Source organism: Aulonocara stuartgranti (assembly GCF_965226115.1).
Source record: "Aulonocara stuartgranti genome assembly, chromosome: 7".
Lineage (NCBI taxonomy): Eukaryota > Metazoa > Chordata > Actinopteri > Cichliformes > Cichlidae > Aulonocara > Aulonocara stuartgranti.
The window spans coordinates 68,530,853-68,548,710 of record NC_138945.1 but is presented as its reverse complement, the minus strand read 5'-3'; the positions used below and the strand labels follow the sequence as shown (position 1 = coordinate 68,548,710).

The following is a 17,858-nucleotide window of genomic DNA, read 5'->3' as shown; positions in this document are numbered from 1 at the left end:
AGTGAACAGCGTGCAGTGTGCCTTTATGTCAGCCAGAAAAGACAGAATTGATTCATTTGTGAGCATATCTTAAATATCTTTGTGTCATTATTAAGTACACATGTAACTCTTGTACAGTAAAACCACAGCAACAGACCAACTTTTTAATCATCTGAGTGAATCACAAACGAATGATGACTCGTGTCAGATATCTATCACTGCGGGTTTCATCTCAAGAGATTAAGTCCTTCTGTCGTTAAGTTCCAAAATCAGGCCACATTTTTAAAAGTACACAAAAAATTATTAGCAGTTCACCAGCAGATTCCCGTTTGACTAATGAGGAAGCACGCTCCGGCTCCCCGGAGGAGCCAATCATTCACCTCTAAACTATAATGTTGACCAAGCAGTAATGTCCAGGGCAGAAATATGAAGCCTACACAAAAGTGTCAGAAACTGCTGACACAAGTGTAGTCAACAGCTTTCTGCTAAACTTAGAAGTTGTTATGTGTGTGTGGGTTGCACACATACAGTTTATGGATGCAGCTTCCTACCCAGACTGCTAGCCTCAGTGGATAGCTTAGCACTCCATCCTCCTGTCCACATATAAATGGTAGCTTTATCTTCGTTTTGTATCTGAGTTTGTAGAATAAAGAACAGACTCATTAACTGATCAGTCACAGGTCAAAGGTCTTGACTATATTTGGTAACTGTTATCTCCAAAACCTCCAAAAAACAAAAAGTGCAAACTAATAGAAGACATCTTAGTGACCATGTCTGTCTTTCATGTTGAGGATGTAAAGGATAAATTTGTTAATGCTCAAAGACTATTAGCTATTGTTTATTTCAACTTCACACCAACAACCTCGCAAAAAACCCACACGTAGCATTTTGTGAAACTGAAGGATAATGAAGGGTAGCCTGTAATCTTCTGGTGGTTAGTAAGAACCAGAGAGACCATTTGACATCTTTTGTGCAGCAGCACAGAAAGCACGAAGGCTTCTGGTCTAACAAACCCTCCACTGACACTGAGGAAGTTTCTGCCCCTCCTCAAAAAGCACCGATGACAGGTTGGGGATGACGATGGTTCCCTAAAGAATACAAAGATGACCCTCATCACCTCACATATGCTTTCATACATTTTCCAATGCTGTAAATATACGTTATTGTAAAAACGATAACTGCTGCCCTCACTTTTCTCTCAGCTGTTTAGCACAGCAGTAACATTTTCTCAAATGTTTTATTCAAGAAAATTATTTCTGTTTCTTTCATATTTAGCTTGGCTATCGAGTACGCCATTAACTCAGTGTCTTTAGTAGTGCGGTGAAAAATGCTGAGGGGAGCAATATTAGCCATCCTCCGGACCTCGTGAATAACAGCCTGCATGACAAATATGACACTATGTTGTTACCACATCAAAGAAACAGCAGCATCCTTCTATAATACATTATTTCAGACTATGTAAATATTCAGGCTACATTTATTGTACCTGTTTGTCTTATTGGTGACTTTAAAGCAATGACGGGTTAATAGTCTGTCTAAATAAATAAATAAACAAAATTGAATCTACCTGCACACAGAGCATCTTCAAAATTGGCTTGATCCTTCCCATCCACAGCTATGTCTATTTCCTGCTGACAATGCTCGGAGAAACACAGTTATCTTTAAGCTGTGTATACAACCACAATTCCAAAGACATTAGTAGCTGCACCTGGTGTCAGTTTGTCCTGGCTGACCGACGTCTGTTATGGCCTCAAAATACTAATTACAGGCCAATTAAAGGAGGTTAGTTAATGAGCAGATCTCCTTGCTTTGCATTCAAATGCTATGTTGGTGGTGTCCGTCCATCCATCCATCCATCCATCCATCCATCCATCCATCCATCCATCCATCCATCCATCCATCCATCGATCTTCTTCCACTTATCCGGGTTGGGTCGTGGGGGCAGCAGCATAAACAGAGAAGCCCAGACCTCCCTTTCCTCAGCCACCCCTCTCCAGCTTATCCGGGGGAACACCAAGGCGTTCCCAGGCCAGCCGAGAGATATAATCTCTCCAGCGTGTCCTGGGTCTGCCCCGGGGCCTCCTCCCGGTGGGACATGCCTGGAACACCTCACCCAGGAGGCGCCCAGGGGGCATCCTTGTCAGATGCCCGAACCACCTCAGCTGGCTCCTTTCGATGTGGAGGAGCAGCTCTATCCTGAGTCCCCATCTCTAAGGCAGAGGCCAGAAACCCTTCAGAGGAAGCTCATTTCTGCCGCTTGTATCCGCAATCTCGTTCTTTCAGTCACCATCCACAGCTCAAACTGTAGGTGAGGGTGGGGACGCAGATTAACTGGTAAATTGAGAACTTTGCTTTTACACTGAGCTCTCTCTTCACCACAGTGGACCAGCACAGTGTCCACGTCACCAATCAGTCTGTCAGCATCCCGCTCCCTTCTCCCGCACTCAACAAAACCCTGAGATACTTAAACTCCTCCACTCCGGGTAGGAACCCATTCCTAACCCAGAGTGGGCACTCCACTCCTTTCCAGCTGAGGACCATGGCCTCGGATTTGGAGGTGCTGATTCTCCTTATCGTCTACATATTTTGTAAATCTGGTTTTCATATCAGCCGGTACACAGCGAATCCTTGCAGGATGGTAACACATGTTTACCAAGCGTGATACCCCAAACTCACACACATTCCATCATCCCTGCAGGATTAGAGCTCTGCTGCCCGTATTATCACTAGGACTCCCCCTACCCACCACATCACCCCTATCCTGAAGCAGCTTCACTGGCTAGCGGTTAAACTTTGCATTAATTTTAAAATACTCCTTTATAGTCTATTATAAGGCTATTCATACCATACCTCTCTGATTTGGTACAGATCTCCATCCCATCCCGGTGCCTCAGATCCTCCTTTTCTCTTTTTCTTTCTGTTCCTTCCTTTCGTCTTCCTTTCACCATGGGAGGCAGGGCTTTTAGTCGCTCTGCCCCTCGACTTTGGAATTCCCTATGCCCCGACCTCAGAAACATCAGTTCATTCCCTCTTTTTAAGTCCACCTTCAAAGCCCACCTGTTCAAGATAGCCTTCTCTATATAACTTCTCCATGCTCGTAAACATTTTTTTTATTATTGTGTTTATTTCCTGTTTTTATGGCTGTATTGTTTGTTCTGTACAGTGTCCTTGGGTGTTTTGAAAGACGCTTTTAAATAAAATGTATTATTATTATTATTTATTATTATTAAGATGTCGTTAGTTTTGCAGGTCACAAAGCATCAAACATGCAGCTAATCCTTGGCTAAACGAGACACTGTATAAAAAGCATACCCTGCACCTCGCGCTAATTCATCAGGTAGAGGATTGCAACAAGCATGGTGTTTGCAGGTGGGTCAGTTCCACCATAGTGACGGTGCGCAGTGAAAGCTGGTCTTCAGAAAACAACGAGCCGTCGTTTCCTCTCTTGATGAACAGACGAGAGGAAACGAGTGCGTCAGTGTTTTTTTAATCAGTTGTTTACACTGAAATGTTTGAGCAGGAGACAGCACACACACACACACACACACACACACACACACACACACACACACACACACACACACACACACCTTGTCCAGTTCATCCAGGTTCCAGGTAGCAATCTATAAACGACGTGGTTTACCGGGAACTTTGCTCTTTTTGTTCTCTGTCAACTTCTCCAAATCTCTTTCATGGGCGATCTAACAGGAAAAAAGCTTTGATGAGCTGTTTCGATGACTGCACCGTGTGTCATGCTGACATGGATGTTTTTAAACACATGGATAAAACTGACTCACACTTAATACTGCAGGTGCTGTATTGTTGATCCTGTGTTGCATCATACTACGTCCAGTAAAATAACAGAATTTTGGGGCTTTTTTTGCTTTTGGGGGAAATGTTTGAAAATATATGGAGAGCTAGCACTCAGTGCTTGTGTCATTTGTGCCTGATTCAAATGTGCCTCAATGTGGTCACATGTGGTCACCTCAACATTTCAATTTCAAGTAACATAATTTTAATTTTTAATACGAACATTTTCCTGGTTTGAATGAGAATATTTGATTTTTAATATAGTGGTTATACATGATTATTGATCATGTTCATCTAAGGAAGAGGTTTCACCTGTCAGCTCCTTCACTTCTACAGGAGTATATCATCAAACATATGACAGCTTTGCTATTGTCTCTGCATTAAAACATAAAATAAGGATTATTTACAAAAGTTTTGCAAATCAAAACTTTCCAAAACATAGCCTGAAATACTTGAAGGCTTTCGGGAAAGGCAGCGGGAAGGTGCGCACCACAGGAAGTCTGTACAGATGAAAAAAGTGATGAAATGTAATTTTACTGAAGGTCTTGTTATGGTGTGACCTTGTTTGCAGATTGTATTTATTCTGCATAATATTAGTGACAGCATGATATTCAGAGGCGTCACTATGAAAGCAGCTCACCGTGCCCCAGCGATTAATTTGGATGTCTCATGAAAAAGACGAACAGAAAACTTGATGAATTCATCCTCGTTGCTCAGCAAACAGAACTTGGCAGATGATGTTTGAGGCTCCAGTGTGGAACAGCAGCTGAAGGTCTGTGGTCCTACCTGGAGAAACAATGTGAACAGACGTTTTTAGTCACACACGTCATTAAAACAGAGCAACAAAAACAATTAGTTACTCACTGCTGGAGAAAAGCATACCAACGCTTTCCTGCAGAAGCTTCACAGCGTGCTGCATTTCTCCGAGAATCCTCTGCTCCATGGACTGTTTCCCCAGACCAAAGTTTCTCAGGGTCATCAGGCAGAAGCGTCTGTGCTCTAACCGGGACTGTAATCTGCTAAAACCACTCCTGGAGGGTGAGCTACATGCAAAAACGGAAACTTTTATCCCTTTAATTATGTTTCAGTAATTACAAGCACATGACCTGTTGTTCTCACTGCTACCACCAGATGGTGCCAGTGTAAGGAGTTTTGACATTCAGCATTTACTTTGTTTCACAGTATTTACATCACATTCATGTCACCACAGAAAGTATTCCCACTTAATTTATTTTAATCTTGCACTCCAACCACATGCAGACTAATACGTCTGCATTACATTTCCAGTGGCCACTGTTATCCGATGCAACTCTGAGACCCGAGGCTGTCATTGTGCTCTTACTCCTTTACCATTAAAATAACAAACGGAGGACCACAGCAGTTACATTTTCATAGTTTAGTGGTTTACACATTCACCTCACAAGCAAAAGTTATGCAGTTCAGTTCCAAACTTCGTTTGGCTCACGGCGAAGGCGGTCGCACTTTTCTCCTCTCCTCTTCCCCTTATCTTCGCTGCTTAGCCTCTTGTGTCCTTGTCCTGTCTCGTGTACTTTTCCCTGGACACTCTCTCACAGTCTGTTCTCTAAAACCTAAAAGAGGAATTATGGATTTGATCAACTGGTCTCTGAATGCAATTGACACCCCTTTCTCAACGAGAAGTCTGGGCTCGGGTGAGCCTGACTGCTGAAGAGATCTACCTATTCGGAACTATGGTAACAGGGTTCTGGCTGATTGGAGCTGGCTTGGCCCTGACTTATCGAAGAATTAAGGAAGCGGAACCGGCTGTTCAAACCCCCACAAGGCTGCCCGCTGGGATTGGAACGATGGGACGAGGCGTGAGTTTCTCAAAATGGGCTCATTGAGTGCAGCACGGAGAAGATCTTGGAGAGGCTACGGCTGCTGTGAATACTCAGAATAAGATCTCTGAGTGAAAAACTGGATTACATCTGGAGGGGCTCGCTCGAATAACACCTTTGAGCGCAAATTCGATCACATCTTGGGGAAGTGCACTGCGGTCGTGAGTTCTCAGAATCGGCTCTTTGAGCAAAAAGAACGACAACATCACGGAACGTAAGTTTGATAACATCATAGGAAGCTCGCGGCTCTCCAACGGGAGATTGAGAGACCAGTGTCGGACTGTAGAACAGCTTTGAAATTCATATGAGTTGTTCGCACTAAAGTAAAAAGCACCATCACTTCATGCGGAGACCCCTTCGGCGCCAGCTGCGGCCTCAAGGCTGGAGCTGAACAACAACACCCTGATAACGACTGTGTTTAGACTGCTCCCCCCATTCCATGCAAGGCCACCTGGGTTGGCTGGCAGACTGTTTACTTAGCATGATAGGGCGAAGGACACTGTCTCAGCTGAACTCTGGACACACACACACACACATACACTTACACTGATAAGCACACACTCATCCCCCTCCCTTTCCAAACGCCTTCGATGCTTGTTTCCTGCGGGGGAACACGGCGGGTCTGTGCGCCGCGCTGGAATGGTAGCGCTGTGCAGGGCGGCTGCTGTGTTCGCTTCGGATTACTCCTCACCCCCCACCCAATCCTGTGACTTGTCATGTCTTTCACAAAGTTGTGCTGTGGACATTTATGTGCTTTTTTGTGCAGAGGAGTTTTTTTGTTTCCTGTTCTCATGCTGTCCTACCATGGAAGCACAGCATGAGTAGAGGTCTCTTTTTTTCCTCTTGTACTTTCCCATTGTAGTGTACATTTCAGTGTTTTTTCTGTAACGCTACCGATCTCCGACCTGTATCCCCATGTGATGTCTGTATTGTGTGTGTAAGGTCGGGAGGGTGGGGTCCCATTTCACTGCAGGGCAACCTGCATGTGGCGAATAAAGCTTTGATTGATTGATTGATTGATTGATTGATTGATTGATTGATTGATTGATTGATTGATTGGAAGAGACACAAATCCCTTGGGAGCTGTATCAGGAAGAGGATCTGGTGTAAAAATTGAGACGAGATGAAACATGTCTGCGGGGGCTGCATAAAGAGACAGAAAGTCACAGAAAGCTATCGTACCTTTCACTTGTGCAGCATGATTGTACATTAGGTGTTGTGGTCTGCCAGAGAAGTCAGCAGCTTTGTGGATCAGGGCCTCCTTTAAGGCCCAATGATAACAACCGCAGGCCTGGGACCAATAAAAAGGCTGTAGATGTTACCATAGTGTTCAGCCAGCTGGGGGAGATAAAGTGGCATGTTTTATAAAAATAGGGTATGAAATTCAGATTCAGTGCAATTATGAGACACTGTAACATTGATTTACAGTTGATTTTAAAAAGTTATCGTCGTCGTAAAGATTTAGTCCAAACGAGTGACCTTTATTCTTTTAAGTTAGATTTTTTGATAAATAACTGACCATCAGGTCACAGAGCCAAGCCCCCTCTGTTCTGTGAGGAGCTCAGCTCATCAGCTCGGGCAGACAAACAGCCGAGTGAAATAACTACCACGAAAAAAAAACCTTTGGCATATTCAACTCTATTGTCATTCATCTTTTAAGATATTTATTCAACAAGTGAGTATCATTATATCTAGACTAAAAACAGTCATTTCCCTTATTAACCTGTATGCAGCTTACCGAATTTCCCGGAGGAACCCACCGGAGGGATTAATAAAGTTTTATCTAATCCCATCTAATATTTTATTTTTAGAGAGAACGGAAAACAAAAACTAACACCAGGAAACAATTAAAGATGCAGGAATCTCAGACAAACCTATCAGTGTGTACATCAATGAATGCATATATTAAAAAAATTGTAGAATTGTTTTATATATTTAAAATATTAGAAAAGATATTAAACTTTACCCCCTCTAGACCAGCAATAGGCTTCTCCAGATCCTGCATTGGCTTCCCTCAGGTGACCCTGGATCCTCCCTTAGTTATGCTGCAATAGACGTAGGCTGCTGGGGATTCCCATGATGCATTGAGTTTTTCCTTTCCAGTCACCTTTCTCACTCACTATGTGTTAACAGACCTCTCTGCATTGAATCATATCTGTTATTAATCTCTGTCTCTCTTCCACAGCATGTCTTTATCCTGTCTTCCTTCTCTCACCCCAACCAATCACAGCAGATGGCCCCGCCCCTCCCTGAGCCTGGTTCTGCCGGAGGTTTCTTCCTGTTAAAAGGGAGTTTTTCCTTCCCACTGTCGCCAAAGTGCTTGCTCATAGGGGCTCATATGATTGTTGGGTTTTTCCCTGTATCTATGAAGCACCTTGAGGCGACTTTTGTTGTGATTTGCCACTATATAAATAAAATTGAATTGAATTGAGATCCAACAGGTTTCCAAAGACGGGGATTGGTCGCAGGCCTGTAGGGAAATTATTGGGTCTGTATGCTGAAAAAAGCAGCAGGAGAAGCAACAACACCAACAACAATATCAGAGCAACAGATGCAAACATGGTGATGCTGTGATTCAATGTATTCTGTTTCATCGGGCCTTTGTACACCCTAACCTTAACCCTTTACTGTACAAACACAGACAACCTTTGCACAGTCGTGGGGCCTGCAGAGGCACTGAATCGGGTTAGTCATTTGTTCAACACCAACTTGATCTACGCATGTCTGTGCCATCATAGGCAAGCAAATGTCTGCTATCACTGTTGCCACAGAACATAATGGTACCTATGATGCCTACTTCACTTTTAATTTAATATATAGAAATGCAAATATTTAAAATTGTACTTTTTGTTTTAATGTTTAACTGACAAAAGTTTAAAAAAAGAAAAACAATGGATGCCTGTATTAGGACTGTTTTTACAACTTCAGATATTTATTCTTGGATTTGCATGATTCACAATATTGGAAAAATACTGCATTTCAAACCATCTTTTTAAAAATGTTGTACTGGTACTTGGAGCAGCTCCACCCACTTTCCTTTGATTGGCTGCTCCTCGGAAATCAAAGGTTTGAATATTATGTGGGTGGGCGTGATGTACTCCTGAGACGGTCGCATCAATGGGATCCATTTTTTCCCCAAGCTATTTGTAATCAGTTAGACCTGGTAAAACTGTAAATGTCTCATTATACAGGCAGAGGATGTCTGGGCTTCTTTGTGCCGCTCTCCACAGACTCCGCCCCCACAACCTGAACCTGGATGAGCTGTAGAAAACGGATGGATGGATACCATCACATAAAAATATATAAGCTTTCTGTAATTAATATTTAGAATATTTCTGTATTTTTAAGAGACAGTAAATTAAAATACATGTTGTAGATTTAACATAATTTTCATTTTTAAGGACAAACATGTTGAATAAATAGTATTTAAACATGAAAAGATAATGAAATACATATGTACTACAATAAAAATCTTTAATCCATGTTTAAGGTAAGAAGATGAAATATGAGCCCATAAAACTGTCAAAATACAAAACAAGAAACTACAAATCAAATCAAATCAAATCAAATCACTTTTATTGTCACATCACATGTGCAGGCACACTGGCACAGCACATGCGAGTGAAATTCTTGTGTGCGAGCCCCACAAGCAACAGAGATGTGCAAACACAACAACACAAACGAGCAAAATACAAGAATGGCCAACCTGAAACTAATAAATATATGTACAATATATAATAGTGTATGCATTTCTGGATGTGTATACTAAATATTTTCCTACGTGTGTGTGTGTGTGTGTGTGTGTGTGTGTGTGTGTGTGTGTGTGTGTGTGTGTGTGTATACACATTTTTACAAATTAAATAGTAAAACAATAAAATAAAATAATAATAATAATAATAATAATAATAATAATAAAATATATAAAATATACAGAGTTGAATATGTGCAAAACAAGTGGCATTTATATACAGTGTGGAGTGCATAATGTTGAAGTTCCAGTAGTGAAGCTGAGGTGTCTATGACGTGTTCAGCAGTCTGATGGTCTGGTGGAAGAAGCTGTCTCTCAGTCTGCTGGTACGGGACCGGATGCTGCAGAACCTCCTTCCTGATGGAAGTAGTCTGAACAGTTTATGGCTGGGGTGACTGGAGTCCTTGATGATCCTCCCCGCTTTCCTCAGGCACCGCTTCCTGTAGATGTCTTGGAGGGAGGGAAGCTCACCTCCAATTATCCGTTCAGAGCACCGCACTACTCGCTGGAGAGCTTTGCAGTTGTAGGCGGTGCTGTTGCCATACCAGGTGGTGATGCATCCAGTGAGGATGCTCTCAATGGCACAGTGATAGAAGGTCCTGAGGATGCGGGGGCTCATGCCGAATCTTTTCAGTCTCCTGAGAAAGAAGAGGCGCTGCTGCGCCTTCTTCACTGTTTTGTTTGTGTGTACTGACCACGTAAGATCCTCAGCCAGATGTACACCAAGGAACCGGAAGCTGCTCACTCTCTCCACAGCAGCGCCGTTGATGGTGATGGGGGTGTGTACTTCTCTGCACCTCCAGAAGTCCACTATCAACTCCTTTGTCTTTGCGACGTTGAGGGTGAGATGGTTGTCTTGACACCAGTGGGTCAGGGCGCTGACCTCCTCCCTGTAAGCCGTCTCATCACCGTTGGTGATAAGACCCACCACTGTAGTGTCGTCCGCAAACTTCACAATGTTTGTTTAACAACCGAAAGTTATTATTATTATTATATCAAGTGAAAAAACTAATGATGTTATTTTTATTTGTATTTATAATAACTTCTGTGACATGATGAAATTAAAAATTGTCTGTTAACCCATTTTAAGTTAAAGTGTTTCTTACCATCAAAATCTATAAAGACCTGTAATTCGGGCTGATGTAAAGACTATACATGTGTTTTGTGAGTTTTTAAATCTGGGACAGTTGTAAATGAGTTTCTGTTAATGTCTGAAAACCAGGAAGATCTGCTGAACAACCAATAACTAAAATTAATTGTCACAAAAGATGACCTCAAAAAAGAGTCTGCATAACCATGAGAGTGTAAAACAACACACACAAATCTGGGTTGTAATGGATTTATTGTTTCACTTCTATGAGAGAAAACACTCTTTATTAACACAATGATGGGTGTGGTGCGGTCAGCTGAGCGCACCATCCACTCCGAGCTCCCTGACCTGCACTCAATCTACAGCAGGCGGTGCTGGACCAAGGCCAGGAAGATGGTGAAGGACCTCAGCCATCCCAACAACAGACTGTTCTCTCTGCTGAGGTCAGGAAAGCGATTCCGCTCCCTGAAGACCAACACAGAGAGACTGAGGAGGAGCTTCTTCCCGCAGGCGATACGGTCTCTCAATCACACCACCACACAGTACTGACCCACACATACAGTTCTTACACACACACTGGACTTTCTGGACTTTGGTTTTGCACAACACTGGTCACTATATTCTTCATTTCCGGTTAATACTTGTACAGCTGCTGTTATTGTGTATATATTTATTTATATTTCTTCATACATTCTTATTTAGTTCTATATTGTGTATTTTGTTGTACAGTTATTTTATTTTCAACTTTAATTTATATATTTTATCTTATTCTTCCCAGTTAAATTTACCCTTCATTCTAATTTGTGTTGTACAGTTATTTCATTTTTAACCTTAATTTATATTTTATTCCTTCCTAGTTAAATTTACCCTTTTTAATTTTTCATATTTATTTCCTATCTTATTCATAGCCTTTTCCTTTTTTGTTTTCTTTAGGTCACGAGCAGTTGTCCAAGCATTTCACTACATATCGTACTGTGTATGACTGTGTACGTGACAAATAAAATTTGAATTTGAATTTGAATTTGATTTGATTCACATCCACACATCTTTTTTTTTTTTCCAAATTAGATGTTGGATGACTGTTGGTCAGGTTTTTTTTATATAGCTCCAAATCACACAAAGCGTTGCCTCAGGGTAGACCCTGCAGTATTTGGGAAAATCTAATACATAGTTTAGAGACTAATTAAGGATCAAACCCTATGTTGGGATAGGTGCACTCGCCCAATTTATGTATATTTTACTTTTGTGACTGTTGACTTTAAGGCAGCAGAAATTTATTTTTATTCAATTCTAAGTATGCCTCTATTTTTATCTGAGTCACTGAGCTACAGCGTCGGCACACCATCTCACTGTGGTGTCCTGAGTTGGATCTTCATGCTAAAAGGTTTGGGAGTTAAGGTGATCCCGTAGACCGGAGTGAAGTCTGGTTCTCCTGCGTCCTCGGGCCAGATGAACTGATATCTCATCAGCAGAGTCACCATGATGAGGAAGAGCTCCATACGAGCCAGACCCTCTCCGAGACAAATCCGAGGACCTGAGACATTAAAAAAGGTCTCAGTACCATGTAGTTCACATATTTGACAACATATTACAACCCTGTCTCTGCTGCTGCTCCAAGTAAGATTTGTCTATGCTCTTGTACCTGCAGAGAAAGGCATGAAAGCCTCTGGTTTAACAAACTCTCCTTGGTCATTTAGGAAGTTTTCTGGGTTGAATTCATGAGGGAATTTCCACTGTCCGTCCTCGTTGAGTACTGAGGTCAGATTCTGGATAATTACTGTACCCTGAAAAAACACCAAAACAATAAAAGACATTAAGAAAACTCTTCATTGCCTCTATTCCTAAAACCTATATAGCCGGTTGCCTCTTACCCTGGGAATGGAATATCCCATGAGCTCTGTGTCCCTGGTGGTGCAGTGGAAGACGCTGAGAGGAACAGTGTTGGCAACCCTCTGTACTTCATGAATCACTGCCTGGATTAAGACATGTTTTATGTAGCATAGAGCAAAAGACAAACAGTGCAGGCTCACTAGTACTAGCAGTTATCTAGTTTCTCTCTATAAAGAGATTGTAATGAATGAATGATTACAACAGCTATCCAAATCAATGGCTTCAATCAATGACAAAGCAAACTTTGTCCGAAGCCTCTCCCAGATGTTATAAGGTGAGAAGCATAAGGTCCATTGCAAAGCATTTGTCTCCGTCTTCATGTTTAATGTGAGTCTTCTTGTCTCTGTCTTTAGTATGTCTTCTATCCTTGAAAGTTGTGCATTGTCAACACTAGGGGTGCAACAATACATGTGTTTGTATTGAACTGTTGGATACAGTGCTTTCGGTTCGGTACGCATATGTATCGAACAATACAAAATTTTTCATTTATTTTATCAACTTTTCTTCTGATGATGCTGTCTGTGTTGAGAGTTCAGTGGATCTGCGTTTGACTACTCCGCCTAGGCTGCATTGTCGAGCACAGATCCACTAAGCACCGCCCATATGCATTCACTCAAGCTAGCGAGACAGAAGTTAAGCTCGTTGCAACATGGCAACTGCCTCAACGCTACCTGAAATTGAACCTCCCGCACCATCGTTCAGATCTGGCGTTTGGAACTATTTTGGTTTTCATGTGAAGCATGACCCTGATGGTAAACACGTCATGGACAAAAGTACAACAGTATGTTGGATTGTGTCACGCAATGCTCAATTCCATCGGTGGGAACACAACGAATATGACTGCACATTTATGTCGACATCACCCTAGTGCAAAGACAAGTGGAAGCAGACAAAAACAACAACAAGCACACATGCTACAAACTCTACCCGAGTCATTTAGACAGCCGTTAGCACATGGTTATAAGAGGGCAAAAGAAATAGACAGGGCAATTGCAACTTTTATTGCTGTCAATGACAGCGTGCAGCAAACAATCAGACAGCATTCAAGATGTGGCTTCAGTCTCGCAACGATGGCGACTATCAACACTACAGGGCCCTTCAATCGGCCACGAAGAAGGCAATAGTAGCGGCAAAGGCGTCACATTATGACAAACTCTACAAAGAACTGGACATGCCTGGGGGAGCGAACAAAATCTACCGCCTCGCCAGAAACCGCCATCGAGCAACGCAGGACATCGGCCAGGTCAAACACATCAAGGATGCCAACCATCAGATCCTCCATGACCTGCCCATCATTCTCAAACGTTGGAGCAAGTATTTCTCAATTACTGCCCAATTCGACTCCTGTGCCACACCATGAAGATTTTCGAGCTGATCATCAACGCCAGGCTGCAAGAAATCGTCACAATAACGCCCAACCAGTGTGGCTTCGTCAAAGGATGCGGCACAATAGATGCCATCTATGAGGCCCGCCTGCTGTTGGAGAAGCACCGAGAGAAGAAGACCATCTATATGGTCTTCCTCGACCAGGAAAAGGCTTTCGACCAAGTCCCTCATGACCTGATCTGGCACTCTCTGCGATCACACAGGGTCCCCGAGGCCTACGTCAATTGGATCAAGCTCTTGTACAGAAATGTGACCAGCAGAGTCAGAAGCCCAGTGGGAACATCACCACCTTTCAACATCACTGTGGGCGTGCACCACGGCTCCGTGCTGACCCCGCTTGTCTTCATCCTCTGCATGGACACTGCGACCGCTGACCTCCAAGCTCCCCACCCTTGGACACTCCTCAATGCTGATGATGTCTTCCTCGCAGCTGAATCTCGAATGGAGCTGCAACACCAAACATAGCAATGGAAGACACGCCTGATTGAGTACGGGCTGAGGTTGAAAAAAACTGAGTACTTAGAAGCCGGCCCCCAAACCGACAGCACCTGGCAAGAGTATCTCACTTCAAGTACCTCGGATCAATGATCAGCAACGATGGCGACATCCTGCCAGACGTACGAGCCAGGATTAATGCGGCCTGGATGAAGTGAAGCCAAGTCAATGGTGTCCTGTGCGACCGACGAATGCCTGACCGCCTCAAGTCGAAGATCTACAAGAGCGTTGTGCACCCTGTGGCCATTTACGGATCAGTGTTGGCCAGCCGCCGCAAAGCACGAACAGGCCCTTCACACAATGGAAATGCGGATGCTGCGATAGTGCCTGGGCCTGACACGATGGGACCACGTCACGAACATCGACATCAGAAAGCGGCTGGGCATCGCACCAATTACGGAGAAGATGCAAGGAGCGCGACTGCGATGGTACGGGCATGTGGTCAGAAGTGACAAAAAATTGGTGGCAAGAACAGCAGTGCGACTCAGCCCCCAAGGCCGGCGACCAAGGGGCAGACCAAAAAGGCGATGGATGGACCGAATTAAAGACGACGTAAAGATTGGCGCCAACCTGAACGACGCCCTTGAGCGTGCTGAGTGGAGGCGGCTTTGCAGAAAAGCGGACCCCGCAGAGCGGAAATAACACTGGGAGGAAGAAGATTATTTTGTTGTTTCAGCAGCATTTAATTGAAAAACTGTACTTTTGAGGTAAAAGAAATATTTATAATTCTAATAAATTGCAAATGAAAAAAGGCATGAACATTTTTTTGTATCGAAAAAATATCAAACCATGACACCAAAGTGTCGAACCGAACCATCAATTTTGTGTATTGTCGCACGCCTAGTCGACACATAAATGCTTCTGTTTTTGTTTTGTTTTGTATCTGTAAGCAGACCATAGCAAAAAAATTTGTAACTTGTGTAAATATCTTTTACAAACACAAATCCTTTTTACACACTCACAAATTCTCCTCTATAGATGCGGAAACATAAAACTTTCAGATATTTGGGTTTACAAGGTTAAAAAATATTTATGACCAAAATTTGAGCCCACATAATCTAATAAACAATGAACCGTAACTGGGAAACCTAGAAGCTTATAACTAAATGAACTTAAACGCAAACCATCAACATAAATGAAAACTCAAAACGCTGGCTCGATCATGACAATACTACAGCGACATAACCAGTCGAAATGTTCAGTCTGCAATACCCTGCATTTGGGTCTTCTTGTCTTCATTGTAAAATATGAGTAAACATATGACCAGACATATGTTGTATGATTTGTACCTGCACGTAGGGCATATTGTGTCTATCTTCAAAACTGGCGCGGTCCTTCCCGTCTAACACTCGGTCTATCTCGTGCTGACATCGTTCTGTGGGAGATGTTGCATCATACAATGTGTTGTAAAGAAAGTCAAAAACAAATGTTACATAACAAACAACAGTTAATGATATTTAAAGAGAAAATGAAAATTAGCAATGTGGTAAATGCCACGAGTGAATGATGAACTAAACATAGGATTAGTCAAGTTTTTAATAATGGGTGCTTTTCATTTGCTGTAATTCTGCATTGTTTTTCGACACCCTAACTCATCATCGTACTTGTAGCGTCTAGCAAACAGAACCTGGCAGATGATGTTGGGTTGAGGATGGAGTCAAGCTCAACTCCCAGTCCTACTGCCAGTTTGGAAGACACCTTCTTCAAGCAGTGGTACAGGAAGAAGTCTGCATCCTTCAAGAAAAACATGATTTTCATGCAGGACAATGCTGCATCACACGCGTCCAAGTACTCCACAGCGTGGCTGGCAAGAAAGGGTATAAAAGAAGAAAAACTAATGACATGGCCTCCTTGTTCACCTGATCTGAACCCCATTGAGAACCTGTGGTCCATCATCAAATGTGAGATTTACAAGGAGGGAAAACAGTACACCTCTCTGAACAGTGTCTGGGAGGCTGTGGTTGCTGCTGCACGCAATGTTGATGCGTGTTGTTTTATCGTTACTTAAAATGATAAAACAACACAATTCAACAAACAGCATTTTTATTACCTTCTCAAAATCTTTCAAGGGGTTCTCTAGGCTCAGGTGAAAAATGCTGCCCAGTAGGGGCACGTTAAGAGGTCCTGGTGGAAAGTTCTTGGGCCTCCAGGATTTGAGATGAAGGATGGCGATCCAAATGAAGAGCCATAGCAGCACAAGTGAAGCAAACATGTTGAGACAGATAGGAATGCACTGAAAAAAAGAGTAGTGTACATGGTTAGCCTCTTTTAAAGGGGTAGTTCAGTCGTTGGCCCTCCCTTTTCTGTTTGTGTACTTTCAAATAAAATGATGTGCACGGTTTCCATATGGAAAAGATATATACAGTGGGGCAAAAAAGTATTTAGTCAGCCACCGATTGTGCAAGTTCCCCCACCTAAAATGATGACAGAGGTCAGTAATTTGCACCAGAGGTACACTTCAACTGTGAGAGACAGAATGTGAAAAAAAATCCATGAATCCACATGGTAGGATTTGTAAAGAATTTATTCGTAAATCAGGGTGGAAAATAAGTATTTGGTCAATAACAAAAATACAACTCAATACTTTGTAACATAACCTTTGTTGGCAATAACAGAGGTCAAACGTTTACTATAGGTCTTTACCAGGTTTGCACACACAGTAGCTGGTATTTTGGCCCATTCCTCCATGCAGATCTTCTCGAGAGCAGTGATGTTTTGGGGCTGTCGCCGAGCAACACGGACTTTCAACTCCCGCCACAGATTTTCTATGGGGTTGAGGTCTGGAGACTGGCTAGGCCACTCCAGGACTTTCAAATGCTTCTTACGGAGCCACTCCTTTGTTGCCCGGGCGGTGTGTTTTGGATCATTGTCATGTTGGAAGACCCAGCCTCGTTTCATCTTCAAAGTTCTCACTGATGGAAGGAGGTTTTGGCTCAAAATCTCACGATACATGGCCCCATTCATTCTGTCCTTAACACGGATCAGTGGTCCTGTCCCCTTGGCAGAAAAACAGCCCCATAGCATGATGTTTCCACCCCCATGCTTCACAGTAGGTATGGTGTTCTTGGGATGCAACTCAGTATTCTTCTTCCTCCAAACACGACGAGTTGAGTTTTTACCAAAAAGTTCTACTTTGGTTTCATCTGACCACATGACATTCTCCCAATCCTCTGCTGTATCATCCATGTGCTCTCTGGCAAACTTCAGACGGGCCTGGACATGCACTGGCTTCAGCAGCGGAACACGTCTGGCACTGCGGGATTTGATTCCCTGCCGTTGTAGTGTGTTACTGATGGTGACCTTTGTTACTTTGGCCCCAGCTCTCTGCAGGTCATTCACCTGCACCACCATTTTCACACCAAGCTGCTTGCCTATTGTAGATTCACTCTTCCCAGTCTGGTGCAGGTCTACAATACTTTTCCTGGTGTCCTTCGAAAGCTCTTTGGTCTTGGCCATGGCGGAGTTTGGAGTCTGACTGTTTGAGGCTGTGGACAGGTGTCTTTTATACAGATGATGAGTTCAAACAGGTGCCATTCATACAGGTAACGAGTGGGGGACAGAAAAGCTTCTTACAGAAGACGTTACAGGTCTGTGAGAGCCAGAG

At 43.0% G+C, this 17,858-nt stretch overlaps 1 protein-coding gene, 1 long non-coding RNA gene and 1 pseudogene across 3 annotated transcripts in view; 1 reads left to right on the top strand and 2 right to left on the bottom strand.

Annotated features, from left to right (window-relative positions):
• Positions 1-17,858, top strand: part of LOC309710150 — a 394,879-nt gene that overhangs the window by 249,764 nt on the left and 127,257 nt on the right. The gene's annotated exons all lie outside the window — the stretch shown is intronic.
• On the bottom strand, positions 4,470-8,760 carry LOC309711647 (cytochrome P450 2J2-like; annotated as a pseudogene). The gene is made up of 4 exons (XR_014280670.1): positions 8,659-8,760; positions 6,828-6,936; positions 4,672-4,832; positions 4,470-4,575 (listed from the first exon to the last, which is right to left on the bottom strand). The product of XR_014280670.1 is annotated as a cytochrome P450 2J2-like (transcript).
• On the bottom strand, positions 11,757-16,466 carry LOC309711643 (cytochrome P450 2K1-like; the record flags this gene model as incomplete). Its single annotated transcript, XM_082542060.1, has 6 exons — positions 11,757-12,017; positions 12,126-12,267; positions 12,355-12,456; positions 15,544-15,629; positions 15,815-15,881; positions 16,305-16,466. 6 exons carry the CDS (start codon positions 16,464-16,466, stop codon positions 11,830-11,832), a joined length of 747 nt encoding a protein of 248 aa, XP_082398186.1. The 3' UTR covers positions 11,757-11,829.